This window comes from Ctenopharyngodon idella, chromosome 15, assembly GCF_019924925.1.
Source record: "Ctenopharyngodon idella isolate HZGC_01 chromosome 15, HZGC01, whole genome shotgun sequence".
Lineage (NCBI taxonomy): Eukaryota > Metazoa > Chordata > Actinopteri > Cypriniformes > Xenocyprididae > Ctenopharyngodon > Ctenopharyngodon idella.
This window is the reverse complement of record NC_067234.1, coordinates 35,868,320-35,883,626: the sequence shown is the minus strand read 5'-3', so window position 1 is coordinate 35,883,626 and position 15,307 is coordinate 35,868,320. Positions and strand designations below refer to the sequence as shown.

Below are 15,307 nucleotides of genomic sequence, written 5' to 3'. Positions count from 1 at the left end.
CTTCTATGAAGTCTCCCGTTGAGACCAGCCCTAGGCTGGTTTGTGCTCCCCTGTACCAGGGTTTTTCTAGCGCACAGCCTCCTCAGTGCTTTAATCGGACACTGAGTAGATCCTAGGATGAGCGGATTATACTCCCCTCAATACAAGGGTTTATAGCGCTCAGCTGAGTTCTGCTCTCCGGGATGCCCATTTCTTAGTGGCCGCTAGCTGACGCCGCGTGTGACAGGTAGGCCCTCGGGGCCTCCTTTGGGAACATGCTGGCATGTACCTTTTGCATTTCTTTTACATTCTTTACTGAAGACATTAAAAGGGACTTTATGTCGCTGGCTGGCCAGGGCTCCGGTTGACTCATTAACCTCCTTTGTAGTCGGTTTGTTCTGCCTGGAGCTTGATAACTCTGCCACGAGCTGATGCCACATGTCTGCTGAGGTTATAGGCCCATGGGGCCTTCTTTAGCACGTGATGGCGTACGCTGTACTCCTCTTGCTTAAAGAGTAAAAGGTTCTTTACCGAGTACACTGCTCGTTGGATTGTGTTGGACGGAATGTTTCGTGGGCACTCACAGCTACTTAATTACCTGGTTGGTTGTGCACCCAGCGTGCTATTTTCAGGTGAGTGGCCTTATGGGCCATCCTGGAATACCACCATACCATTTGAGTTTCTGTGTGATATTTAGTTCATTTTAAAGAACTTTGGTTATGTTGAAGGCCCTTTTTCCGGCCTCCATGACTATGTGCCTACAGTATGGTCTATCTGTTAGGTTGAGCTTCGTACTTCCCTTTGGGTTGACTGTGTAATTGTGCTTAGCTCCCTAAGCTGGTCATTGGTTGTAGACTTCTATGAAGCCTCCCGTTGAGACCAGCCCTAGGCTCGTTTGTGCTCCCCTGTACCAGGGTTTTTCTAGCGCATAGCCTCCTCAGTGCTTTAATCGGACACTGAGTAGATTCTAGGATGAGCGGATTATACTCCCCTCAATACGAGGGTTTATAGCGCTCAGCTGAGTTCTGCTCTCCGGGATGCCCTTCTCTGCGCGTGGGTTTGAGTTGCTCACTGCTCTTTCGCAGTCGCTCTTACCTGCTCTCTTCCCTGAAGAATGCGCTTTGGAGATTCTGTGCATCAGACAGGGCTGGCCCAGACTAAGTTTGGCTTTCGCCAGATTAGTACGGCCTCCTTGGTGGTGCTGAGGGTGACTTTGTTCCCCTCTAGTGACTGGCCAGGGTTCCTTTTGGTTTCCTGGCCACATTCCCTTTAAGGGACCACTTTCCACGGAATGCTGGTCCCAGATGCTTTGAGCAGCCTTGGAAGGCTTTCTGCGGAAGGCCTCTTTTAGGCTCAGCTTGGGCTGTTGGCCGTAGGGTATGCTGTCACTGACAGCCTTGCGTGACCCGAAGGGGAGTTGCTCCCGGCATTTCTCTGGAACTGCCGGACGTTTGTCTGGTCATTTGGCATGCACTCTCCTTTAGCATGGCGGCGTGGGTATATCGTTCCCCATAGCGGTAAACGCAGAGTTGAAGTTCCCTTTCGAAAGGGAACGTCTCAGGTTACGGATGTAACCATGGTTCCCTGAGAACAGGGAACGAGACTCTGCGTTGGCCTGCCATGCTTCGGGCTGCCTGCTGAACAGTCCCTCAAGACGAGTAGGTGTCGACTGCTTCCTCAGGAGCTCCCTATATGATACCGTCATAGGCTGTTGCCGGCCAATAGGATTGGAGTGGTGTGATTCTTTGGCATTCGGACACCTGTCACGAGTGACGGTTCCCCATAGCGGTAAACGCAGAGTCTCGTTCCCTGTTCTCAGGGAACCATGGTTACATACGTAACCTGAGACGTTTTCCAGGCAGGCTACCAAAACCACCGCCCTGCCCGACAGGCTATCTTAAATAGTGAAATAAAATCCCTTTCTTTGCGTTCAAAATCCCTTTCGTTGTGCTCACTCTCATTATCTGAAGGAAAAATAGGATCACGGAAGTTTTTGATCATGCTGATTTGTCCGCAGTGAAGTTTAACTGATGCACGTTACTTGGCTTGAGTGTGTGTGTGTGTGTGTTAGTCATGCGCGGTTCGTGGTTAAATCCACTAATCGTGCGGGATGAGTAATAAAAAATAACATTACAGTTAATCGCGGGTGGATGAGAGATAAATAATGAATGTGTTTGATAAAGACACAGAACTCTCATTTAATGGTAAAACGCAACGAACGTGCATTACTTTTTTACTTTCGTTTTCAATTCTTCAGGGAAAACTAATCAAGCCTAAAACACCACCTAGTGGTCATTATATAAAACACAAAGGAACCTACATGAAATATTGTTTAATAACTAAACAGGTTCAACTAAAAATGTACACATGCTCACCATAAATTATTCTGATAAGTGTTTTCCATTGTAATGATTGGAAAGATTAAGGTTTAAAGCTTCATTTTTCTTCAGGCAATAATTTGCAGACTCATTAAGCTACAGAGTTGAGGCCTTCACTTGTTTAGGCAGCAATGTAGACAAAACAGATGCAGGAAAAATTTAAAAAAGGAGAATTACAAACAAAACAAGAGGAAAGTAAAGTAACGTGTGGGAGTGTTTTAGTTAACTAGGACCAATCACGTGCCGGGTAATGGCCATGTAACTCTGTGAAGCACTGAAATCTAATAAAGCAAGTATCCAGCCTTTCTCTCTCCAGTCAGAGTCGGTCATGTGTCAAATCCAGAAAAACCTGTTAGACAACATACTCTTTCTGAACACAAAGTTCAGTTCAACTGAAAGTGTTTTTCAAGCTGTGCCATGAAGGAGAAAACATGATATATTAACGAAGAACAAACGTCAAAATAGTAAGTACTTTAATGAAATATTTCAGTGCACTGAGACACATGAAACATATTTGTTTTCAAGATGAAGTGAATGAGTGAAATTAAATATGCCTTGGCTTATAGATTATTACATTATATATTTAACATAGACTTAACATCATGTAGTCCGAATATATACACTTATTATAGGCGTATCATAGTGATTCAGGATAAGACAAAAACACAGGTTGGAAGATTATTACTCATTAAATACATTTTGTTAATTTTGAACAAAAGTTATATGGTATAGTACATGTACCTCTACTGACAGTCTACGCAACTGAAGTGAAAGTAAATTAGAGTTCACCTGTCACCATTTTAAGCAGGTAAAATACCAATACCATAGATGATTAATAGAAATGTTCATCAAAGTTTAAGCAGGAATTTCTGTGTATCTTTATGATGTTAAAGCTGGAGGATTTGAGAAGCTGTATCTTGTAAAAGTTTGATCGAGGTGAGTGTTCATGTGTGGTGACTTCCTCATATTAATATGAATCTCTGGAAGACATTTTGAGTGATTGTTTTTTTATATATATAAATTCTTTAATAAAGGGTTTCTTTCACTGTGATTCTTTAGAAGTTTAACAGCATATGTGTAAACATGATTGAGTCACATGATCCTTTTTCTCCCACACTCAAGATATGTTCAGTTAAATTATGAAGGTTGTTTAATTTAATAAATGAATTTAGTGTCTGAATGTTTTGTTCATTCAGAGTCAGTGGAGGAGATCAAACTCATCAGATTCTCCTGCAGCTTCATCATGGCTGATTCAGATATTAAAGAGTTTATGTTAAGTAAGGACTAACTGACGATGGGTCTTTAAATTCTTAGAAAATAATGCACACCCGAGGTGGTAATGTGGCCACGGCGTGAAGCGGGTCTCATCCTTGGTGAACAGTTTCAGGTCATCCATGTAAAATAGGAGTCTGACTTCACTGTTATTGTCGACTTCAAATCCAATACATCGTCTGTTTATCATGTTTGTTAGAGGTATCATCGCTAAACAACAAAATCCATTGCTGCCAAAATTCAGAAATGGGGTAGATTGTCAAATGCTTTTTTCTAGTCTATCCACGCCCCAGGATTCTTAGGCATTTCTTGGCTATTGAAACAACCATTTTGCTCACTAGCAGCTGATCTTTTACATCCTCTAGACGCCCTTCTACAACCTTTCTGTTCATCAGTTTTCATTTAGTAGATCCGATCCGTTAACGCAGCTGTCAGTATCTTATATGTTGTTGGGAGGCAAGTGATAGGACAATAGTTCCTCGGGTCCTTTGTATCCTTGCCTTTTGAGAGCAGGAAGGTGGTTCAGATGTTAACCACACAGGAATACTCCTTGGATCATTCCTGATATGATTCAAAGCTTTTGTTAGTACTTCATGAAGAGCTGTTAATGGTTTAAAGCAGAAGTTTTGAAGTATCTGGCCCAGGAGATTTCCAGTTCTGAGTTTGTTTGATGACCTGAACTCTCTTCAGCTGTGAAGTTCTGCCATGAATTTGATCTTATCTGTTCATGGTTATTCCTCTTCTGTTCGATCCATGTTGCTTTATCATTGTGGACGATATTGTCTTCAAGGATTCTATGCCAAATAATTGTGACTTGGTCCTGAGAAGGTGGTTCAATGATGCCAGTTTTCTGATTGTTCATCTGATGATAGAAGTTTTTAGCATCTTCGTTGAAGATTTTGTTCTGATGGAAGTGATTACTTCTTTTTGTGTTCCTTCTCCATCTTTGAGCTTTTGGTATGGTGATGATAAAATAGACAAGTAATGATAATAAATAGATTCAAAACAAAGCTGGAGCTACAGACGCAAACTATTCAGCAGCGAGGCAGAGAGGAGCAGACTGGAGCAATCGATCAGCAGGACTGGAGCAATCGATCAGCAGGACTGGAGCAATCGCACAAAAACAGCACTTTTTCACAGAGCAAATACTGTACCAGGTTAAGCTCACTGTTTGTGAAATATCGGAAGAAAAATATAAATATTGAATTGGGTTTTATATGAATGTAACTTAGAAGGGAACTGAAAAGTTTCGATCTCTGTATCCACAAGTTTCCTACGCCCCATGAGGCCTTGCGTCAAATGTGGGAGTGTCTTCCGGTTCGAAGTAAACAAGCTGGATGTGACACTCATTCATTCAACAGTTGACTGTCATTCAACATTTAGCGATTCAAACTTGCGAACTTTTGGCCTTTACTTAAAGACTTAAGATTCCAGCATCAATATTTGAACAATGTTTTACAATAAAAAAAATGTTACAGTAACAGAAATGTATTAATTTGTGTCAGGAGTGCACATCAATCACGCTGAATCTGACTGATATTTATATTGACATAAAAAGAAAACACATACCTATTCAGCTGCACCTGCTTCCATTTATTTTACGATCACACAAGAATGCACAAAACAACTCCGTTAAGGCATTTAAGTCAAAAGGCTTTCACATTTACAAAATATACTGATGAAATACTTTTTTGATAAATCACTTTTCTGAGCATTTCTATTAATTTTCCTCTAAATTATGCGATGATTGCAATCCGAGGAGGTTTGAGCGATCTCTCCCGTCTCTCTATACAGTCATTCTTGTAGCCAGAGCAACAGAGGGCGCTCATGAGAGGAAAACAGGAGTTATGAGTTATACGAGTTAACCGGAGTGTGTGAATCTGTGAAAGATATGCGTATGCATTTGTCCGGTATCAACAAAGGCATAGGGAAGAGACAGATAAAACATTAAACCAAATAAATATATATTTATAATCATATAAAATTGTCTACATTCCTCAAGCAGTCTCTGGTATTTTCCATAAGCGTGTGTATTTATTATCTCAATTGTTAACATAAGTAGCCTTTAGCATCGCATATATGATCCATCCCATGTTTTGTATACAGAGTATGAGCTGTTGCCTTCTGGGAGGAGGTTTAGAGTTCCTCGTTGCAGATTGAATAGATTTAAAAACTCATTTATTCCTGTGTCTATAAAGCTGTTAAATAATGGCAGTATGGAGCTGTTTTTTTTTTTTATTTTAATTATTGTGTTATTTCTGTTGTTATTGTTCGTTTTTATTGTTTGTTTGTTGATTATTGTGTGTTAATTGTGAGCGGACTGCAGCATGGGTGATGGCCTAAGACAAATTTCCCCATGTGGGATAATAAAGTTTACCTTAAACCTTAAACCTTAAAAGTGAGGCTTTACAGCTGGGAATATGGGAAAAAGAAAAGATGCCTTGTTTACCTGGAGGTTTGAAATGGGGAAATAATGGGTTATAATGGACAGAACCTGTTTTTTTTTTTATCTTCACATATAGTGACTTTCAGATTGAAAACTGCACAGTGATTTTAATATGGAAATGGGTTGAGATGGCATGAAACTGCAAACCTGCTTCTACAGAAGGCTGGGGTACAGCAAGCATTTTTTTCTGTTAAAAACTGAAGTAGATTTTGGAGGTTTAACATCTTTTTATGATTCAGATCTACAGGCATGGCAGATTTTAAGGCATCAAAAGGTCTGTGGGTCATTGGCACAGTCACTGAAGGATTTTGTTGATTGTGATGTGATTGGTCAGTGGGAGGATGGGTGTGAATACACTTTCCCATTTCTTGACGTTTCCCCAATGGTGGAAGAGGGGCTTGGTTTAGAGAATAGTTTATTTTCCAGTGTACACCTGTGTTCTTTTGAAGAGCTGGACAAGAAACAGACTTATATTCTGTGTGTAAAGGTACTCCATATGAGATCTTTGGAAGAAATGAAAACATTGAGTTGGGTGGGGGTTTTTTTGGCCCAGATCAGTCAGTGAAAGGCTGTTGGAGATCTTTGTACAAACAGCCAATTGATAAACGGACAAGAGATCTCCAGTGGAGAATAATACATGGGGCTATAGCCACTAATAAACATGTAGCCCATTTAGATCCCAGTCAAGGGGTGGACTATCCATTTTGTACCCAAAATGAAACTTTGGTGCATTTGTTTTGTGGATGTTGTAGGTTAGGAGTGTTATCTAATTCATTACAACAGTGCTCAGGGCTCGCAGAATCACTAGCTCGACGTCCCGGGGCTGATGTGTTTTCCAGGCAGGCTACCAAAACCACCGCCCTGCCCGACAGGCTATCTTAAATAGTGAAATAAAATCCCTTTCTTTGCGTTCAAAATCCCTTTCGTTGTGCTCACTCTCGTTATCTGAAGGAAAAATAGGATCACGGAAGTTTTTGATCATGCTGATTTGTCCGCAGTGAAGTTTAGCTGATGCACGTTACTTGGCTTGAGTGTGTGTGTGTGTGTGTGTGTGTGTTTGTTAGTGATGCGCGGTCATGTGTCAAATCCAGAAAAACCTGTTAGAGAACATACTCTTTCTGAACACAAAGTTCAGTTCAACTGAAAGTATTTTTCAAGCTGTGCCATGAAGGAGAAAACATGATATATTAACGGAGAACAAACATCAAAATAGTAAGTACTTTAATGAAATATTTCAGTGCACTGAGACACATGAATCATATTTGTTTTCAAGGTGAAGTGAATGAGTGAAATTAAATATGTCTTGGCTTATAGATTATTACATTATATATTTAACATAGACTTAACATCATGTAGTCCGAATATATACACTTATTATAGGCGTATCATAGTGATTCAGGATAAGACAAAAACACAGGTTGGAAGATGGATTCATGATGTACTCACACATTATATACATTTTGTTAATTTTGAACAAAAGTTATATGGTATAGTAAATGTACCTCTACTGACAGTCTACGCAACTGAAGTGAAAGTGCGTTAGAGTTCACCTGTCGCCATTTTAAGCAGGTAAAATACCAATACCATAGATGATTAATAGAAACGTTCATCAAAGTTTAAGCAGGAATTTCTGTGTATCTTTATGATGTTAAAGCTGGAGGATTTGAGAAGCTGTATCTTGTAATAGTTTGATCGAGGTGAGTGTTCATGTGTGGTGACTTCCTCATATTAATATGAATCTCTGGAGGACATTTTAAGTGATTGTTTGATATAAAATCTTTAATAAAGTGTTTCTTTCACTTCAAGGTTTCTTTTGTGTTTGGTGATGTCTGTGATTCTTCAGAAGTTTAACATCATATGTGTGAACATGACTGAACTTGAGTTAACACAGTCACATGATCCTTTTTCTCCCACACTCGAGATATGTTCAGCTAAATTATGAAGGTTGTTTAATTTAATCATTTAATTTTGTATCTGAATGTTTTGTTCATTCAGAGTCAGTGGAGGAGATCAAACTCATCAGTTTCTCCTGCAGCTTCATCATGGCTGATTCACAAGGATCCAGAGATGGAGATTGTTCTCCAGGATGCAGGTACTTTCAACAAACACTGTTAAATATTTTTTATAACAGTTTACAGAAAAAAAATATTATTTTTGCCTGTGTTTTTGTTTTAAAACTAACATGAAATATTAAATAAAAAGATCATAACGTTTCCTCAAAGTGTTTTTGATAAAAAATGAGTGTGTTTATATTAATATGGTTCCTCTCATAATGAATAAACACAGTCATCTAAAGGATTAAACTGAATCTGTTCTCTGTTACAGTTCAGTCCAGCAGAAGAGATCAAACCCAGAGTCCAGCTGTGTGTCTGTGAAGAGTGATGGGTCTATGGAGAAGCCACCAGTGTTTAAGAGTGAAGACAAACGGTCTGATCTCAGGTACTCAGAATAACATTTCTATAAAAGATGTGCTTATAGATGTGCTCATATAACTATCTGTCAGTTTATTAAATTATCACTGTTTTGTTTATAAACAGTAACAATATTGATCAGATTGATATTCTGGGCACATTAGTAGGAATCTGACCGAACCAGAGACCTCAGTTTGTGAACATAAAACCAACAAACATCTTCATGTGAACACAAACAAAACTTTACTGATTACTCTAAGACACACTAACACTAAAAGGAAATACAACACATTAGTCTTTGTGTCTTTAATGAAAGGAGAGCAGTGCTGGGGTCACTCAGATTGGCTCTCCTTCAGAGTATCACAGCCAATCCTGACACTACAGTTTTGGGTGGCAAAGTGGTTCTTTGTCTTCAGGACTGACCTCATGTGAATATCATAAACTGTGTGTCTGTTTTATATCTCATCCTTTATAAAACTCTTTCTTCTGTGTGATACATTGTGTGTGTGGAGTGTGGTAATGATAATAATCATAATAATGAGAAACTTCTACGCATGCGCAAAGCAGCGGAGCAGTGACACGCTAGCGACATCCGCTGGTCAAATGCGATAACTCCGCAACCATGGCACGTTCTGCAAAAGTGTAATCTATAATATCATTAAATAAATAACATTATTGATAAATTATCAGTAGCCTCCCTGATAGCACACGTACATCTTGGAGACGTCTATTTGAGGTGTGTGTTTACGTCTGGAAGATGTATTTTTTTAGAATGTTTGCTCATCTGGAATACGTCTATTGGACATTTCCTGTCAGATGTCAAATAGAATGTCAAATTTAGAAGATGTCTTTAAGATGTTTATGATTTAGAATGTATGTAAAACTGACATCTACTAGATGTCTATCAGATGTTTGTAAACAGCAGATGCTTTCCAGATGAAGTGATCTTTAACAGACATCTTGCAGATGTATGTGTGCTATCTGGGATATATGAGACGGGATATAGTCGTTTATTCATTTGTAACATTAATTTGTATTTTTGTGAATGAACAAGCAGAAACGGAGTGGTGATCCATGGATTTCAAACAGATAGAGGAATGATAAGACAGCACACACCTACATATGCAAGTCTGTTAAAGAACGCTTCACCTGGAAAGCTGTCTTTTGCATACATTCTAATGAGTCATAAACATCTTAAAAGGTGTTTTCTGTAGGAATATCACTGGAATGAAGGTTTATGACTGGGCAAGTGCTTTAGGACCAGGTTTATATTAGAAAAGCTTTCCAGCGCCTTGTCTAGGCAAACCTGCACATCAAATAGCCTAGACTCATCCGCGAAATACGTGTTAACGTTAACACATAAACCCACACATTTTATGAAGAAGTTGCACTTAAACTTAACGAATACATGTCATATTCCTTCGTTAATCTGATAGTTTTGTAAGCCGTAGCGTTCATGCAACAGTTTCCACCGTTACCACGGAAACCACTTTGTGTTCCACCTTCTCGTGCGCATGGAAAAGTATTGAAGATATACTAATAATTTATAATAACTGATGTTATTTAATGATACTATAGATAGACTGCACTTTGTAGATTACTTTAACGAAAACAACTGTTTTGCATAACGTGCCATGTTTGCTGTTCTCGCATTTACGAGACTTTGACCAGCGGATGTCGCTAGCGTGCCACGCCCTTCTGCTCTGCTGCTCTGCGCATGCGTAGAAGTTTCTCATTATTACGAGAAAGTTTCTCGTTATTATGAGAAACTAAGTCATTATTACGAGAAAGTTTCTCGTTATTATGAGAAACTAAGTCATTATTATAAGAAAGTTTCTCATTATTATGAGATACTAAGTCATAATTTTTTGCTCCTTTTGTATTTTACATTTACTTGTACTTTTACTTTCAATACTTAAGTACGTTTAATATCAAAAAAATACTTTTCGTACTTATGTACAAAAAATATCACATACTTTAAAACTTTTACTCAAGTAACATTCTAAACAGTGAATTTGACTTCTACCAAAGTCATTTTCTGGTAAGATATCTATACTTTTACTCAAGTATGGTACTTTATACACCACTGTGAACACAGCAATCTAAAGGGTTAAACTGAATCTGTTCTCTGTTACAGTTCAGTCCAGCAGAAGAGCTCAAACCCAGAGTCCAGCTGTGTGTCTGTGAAGAGTGACGGATCTATGAATCACCCACCAATGTTTAAGAGTGGAGACACATGGCCTGATCTCAGGTATAACATTTCTATAAAAGTTCTGGTCATAGTATTTGATTTTTATGAAATTGTTAATAATATACAGCAGTGTAATGAGTTCAAATCCTGCAAGTTTATTAATGATTATCATTGAGTCCTTGTGCAAAGCTCTATGTATTGTATTGTTAATACATTCACACACTGTAAAGCTGTTGGTCTGTTAGTCAGTTAATGACACGATTACATCAATATCAGTGTGTCTGATTCTTTACCCTCTTCATTCTGATTTAAGGTCAAATCTTCAATCCAGACCAGTTAAAAACAAAACTGTGTTCACGCCTGTGATTCAACCACAAGACTTTAATGAAAGCATGAATCCTGGTTTCAGGTAAAATGTAGGACTTTTATTGTTGTTGTTTCATTTTAGGTGCAGCATCACATCACACATCACTCAAACACATGATTAATAATTGAAACATTTCAGAAACCTAATGATGTTCTGTGTCCCATAATACAGCAAACAAATAATCCATTTTGTGATTTTTATGGCTATTTACTTCTCTAACTTGTGTAATAATCTGGTATTTTAATCTTACAGCCATGACTCCAAACCTGCTGAAGTCCTCAACACATTGAGATCAAATCTGAGGAAGAAGTTTGAGTGTTTGTATGAGGGAATATCAAAGCAGGGAAACCCAACACTCCTGAATGAGATCTACACAGAGCTCTACATCACAGAGAGTGAAAGTGGAGAGATCAGTAATGAGCATGAGGTGAGACAGATTGAGACACAGTCCAGGAGAGCAGAAACAGAGGACACATCGATCAAATGCAGTGACATCTTTAGACCTTTACCTGGACAAGACAAACCCATCAGAACTGTGCTGACAAAGGGAGTCGCTGGCATTGGAAAAACAGTCTCTGTGCAGAAGTTCATCCTGGACTGGGCTGAAGGGAAAGAGAATCAGGACGTCCAGCTCATATTTCCACTTCCTTTCAGAGAGCTCAACTTGATGAAGGACAAAACACTCAGTCTTTCAGATCTTCTTCATGTCTTCTTCCCTGAAACAAAAGAAATGGAAATATCCAGTGATAAGTATAAAATTTCCTTCATCTTTGATGGTCTGGATGAGTGTCGTCTGTCTCTGGATTTTCAGAGCGATGTGAGGTTGTGTGATGTGACTGAATCAGCCTCAGTGGACGTGCTGCTGACGAACCTCATTGTGGGGAATCTGCTTCCCTCTGCTCTCATCTGGATCACCTCCAGACCAGCAGCAGTTGATCTCGTCCCCTCTGAGTGTGTCCATCGAGTGACAGAGGTACGAGGATTCAGTGACCCACAGAAGGAGGAATACTTCAGGAAGAGAATCAGAGATCAGAGTCTGGCCGACAGGATCATCTCACACCTGAAGTCATCAAGGAGCCTCTTTATTATGTGTCACATCCCAGTGTTCTGCTGGATCTCAGCCACTGTTCTAGAGAAGATGTTGAGTGAAGCAGAGAGTGGAGAGATTCCCAAGACTCTCACTCAAATGTACACACACTTCCTGATCATTCAGACCAACATCAAACATGAGAAGGACTATGAGAAGAAAGTGAAAGATGAAGACATGATCCTCAAACTGGGGAAAGTGGCTTTTCAGCAGCTTGTGAAAGGAAACCTGATCTTCTATGAGGAAGACCTGAGAGAGTGTGGCATTGATGTGACAGAAGCATCAGTGTACTCAGGATTGTGCACTCAGATCTTCAGAGAGAAGTTGGGCTTGTATCAGGGGAAAGTCTTCTGCTTTGTTCATCTGAGCATTCAGGAACATCTAGCAGCTCTATATGTGCATCTCTCCTTTATAAAGAACTGTTCACAGATGTTCTCTGACCTCTCAATGTTTTTCACATTCACTTTATCTGACTTCCATCAGAAAGCTGTGGATGAGGCTTTAGACAGTAAAAATGGGCATCTGGACCTTTTCCTTCGTTTCCTTCTGGGTCTGTCAGTGGAGTCTAATCAGAGTCTCTTACAAGAACTAAAGACACAGACAGGAAACAGATCTCACAACAATGAGAAAACAGCTGACTATATTAAAGAGAAGATCAGTGAGAATCCCTCTCCAGATAAATACATCAATCTGTTTCACTGTCTGAATGAACTGGGTGATCTTTCACTAGTGAACGAAGCTCAACCTCATACATATGGAGGATTACGTAATGTGAAACTCTCCTCATCTCAGTGGTCAGCTTTAGTTTTTGTGTTGTTGACCTCAGAGAAGACAATGGAGGAGTTTAACCTGAGCAGATTAATTGGAAGCAGAAATGATCAGTAAGTAACACTGAGTTCAATCATTACAGTCTAAAACATTATGAACAAAGAGAAACAAAGAGATCAGAGGTGTTTAAATCAGGGGGCACAGATTAATTTCTGGGATATTGTACATAATTTGCGGGTGTTTCTCAAACGGAGGCTGTGTCCTAGTAAGGCTGTATATCTCAACTGTCACGTCATCAAGCGCCTCTGAAGACCGTCTCAATTTGAAGGATCCTTTGAAGGCAGAGTTAGTTTCATGTCCTTAATTCAGCTCATTTTGAAGGATGCGTCAAGCGTATCCTTCATGTCCTTCAATCTCCCACAATCCTTTGCACACATTCCAATTCACAAAGAAGAACTGATGGAAAACGAATCGGCACTGAGTTTATCTGAGTACATTATGAAATGTAAGACAAAAATAATGTTTTCAGAGATGAAGGCATACATGTTATCTTTTGTTTTGGTGTAAATTAATCACTGAACACTAAACTGACAATAATGTAAGACACTGGGAGACACAGACGGCTGTCGTTCACTGCACTGCATTAATAAAAAAGCCAGTTAATATAAAGATTTTTAATACAAGTGTGTTTCCAAAATTAAGTTTTAATGGTATTTTCATGCCGTGATCGTGGGGCGGGAACATGTGTGACGTAGTCATGCTCACTTACTAGAGCGTCTCATTCTAGTGTTTAATGCTGAGGAGGACTCGAGTCTACAAGCCTCAGAAGGACTGGACTAGGAAAGACACAACCTCACTAGGATGCAGCCTTCTGTTTGAGAAGATCCCAATATCAATATGTGGGAGAATCCTGGAACTGGAGAATGATTGACATAGTGATAACCATAGCAACGGACGGGACAGAAAGATCTGATGTCAAAATAGATCTGTGCACTAAGTGTTGTAGTGTAAATGAAGACTAATAGACCTGCCACAGCAACATTGACACAGCAACAAGCAGTGTTTAATTAAAAAAAAATTTACGAGGATATTTAGCGAGGAATGTAATGTATTATTTACTTATGATATCATTATTAGCATTAATAATTGTTTTTTATTCAAATAGTGACGCAGTAAACACAGGAGATGAAGTTCTTCAGAAGCTGCTGCCTGTGGTTACAGAAACTAGATCAGCTGTGTAAGTAACACTGAGAACAATCATCACTGTTAAAACATTTTTACATTTCTAACTTAAACATTATAAATTAATGATTTAATAAAAAAAAAAACTTCAGCTTTTAAACCCTCCACCTCTCTGACCTGATTTGTGATCTACGTAACCGTTTTTATGACATTTGTGTGAGAAATTTATTTTCAAATATATGCATTTATAATGCATGTATGATAAACATTTATATTTAGACTTTTTTCTATATTAATTTTAATTTAATATAAACATTAATACATTAGTGAGACCAAATCAGAGTGTTTGGGATTGTAATGAACATATAATGATTTCAGATGAATCACAGTTAATGTGTTTGATATCTGAAGCTGAAGCTGATTTCATTCATCTTCACTCTCATCATCACATCAGTGGTGAGGCTACATAAGGTCAGGGTGGCACTGACCCACTCAGACTGACGGCTGCTCCACCCAATCAAATGACACATAAAATAATAAGGCAAAAAATCACACATAAATTTAGCGGATGTCACTTAAGCATGAAAAACAAAAGATCTTCTCAAATTCTGAATGTATTATATATAGTCTAGAAAGTCTAGAGTGTTCCCTTTATAATCACTAAAAAGCTGTCACTCATCTTAGTTCATCACGATGATTCAATCTCATGAAGTTCCATTATAATCCATGAAGCTGTCCACACTGCTCAATAAATCTCTTATTTACATAATGTCTACACTTATGGCGGGCCGGAAGGTCCAAAAATAAGACTAGTGATTTGTCGCGGGAAGTCACTGCACTATTGCCAGTGGCTACTGCGTTTCCCACTGATAGGCCAGCGGTGGATCTGTATCCGCACTCTCCTCACGCAGCAGGCGACTCACTTTCCTCACATGGCGGACGACTGACTCTCCTCAGCTGGCATCTCACTCTATGATAAAATCTGTGCCCTTTTCAATTACTGATGACACAATAACTAACATCGTATCTAGTAAAGTTTATATTTTTTGTTCCAATATTCCTGTCAGTTTTCTGTTACTTAAATCAGCATATTTGTATATGGCCCCTTAAATTGATTATCATGGCTTTTTATAACATTTATAAAGGCAATATTTTCCTAACCTTATTAAATGCAGGCTCTCATCTTTCACGTCATATTCTTTATCAATACATAAAATCGGATAATA

The 15,307-nt window shown here is 38.9% G+C and overlaps 1 protein-coding gene and 1 long non-coding RNA gene across 49 annotated transcripts in view; one reads left to right on the top strand and one right to left on the bottom strand.

The window, feature by feature from the left end:
* The window catches only part of LOC127495149 (NACHT, LRR and PYD domains-containing protein 12-like), a 400,157-nt gene that overhangs the window by 277,972 nt on the left and 106,878 nt on the right, over nucleotides 1-15,307 (top strand). For 4 of the 48 annotated variants that reach the window (XM_051861743.1, XM_051861740.1, XM_051861734.1 and 1 more), the window contains 5 exons: nucleotides 8,401-8,514; nucleotides 10,624-10,737; nucleotides 10,991-11,086; nucleotides 11,297-13,012; nucleotides 14,065-14,136. The exons of 35 other annotated variants lie outside the window; for them this stretch is intronic. In XM_051861743.1, the coding sequence (XP_051717703.1) occupies nucleotides 8,401-8,514; nucleotides 10,624-10,737; nucleotides 10,991-11,086; nucleotides 11,297-13,012; nucleotides 14,065-14,136 (2,112 nt within the window). Of the gene's footprint in view, nucleotides 1-2,679; nucleotides 2,822-7,165; nucleotides 7,288-8,070; nucleotides 8,168-8,400; nucleotides 8,515-10,623; nucleotides 10,738-10,990; nucleotides 11,087-11,296; nucleotides 13,013-14,064; nucleotides 14,137-15,307 lie in introns of those variants that run through there. 9 more of the 48 variants (XM_051861752.1, XM_051861741.1, XM_051861750.1 and 6 more) reach the window with 4 other exon arrangements.
* The window catches only part of LOC127495222 (uncharacterized), a 200,533-nt gene continuing 197,038 nt past the window's right edge, over nucleotides 11,813-15,307 (bottom strand). Inside the window, exon 3 of the long non-coding RNA XR_007925089.1 lies at nucleotides 11,813-11,959. This is a non-coding gene — a long non-coding RNA (uncharacterized LOC127495222). The remainder of the gene's footprint in view (nucleotides 11,960-15,307) is intronic.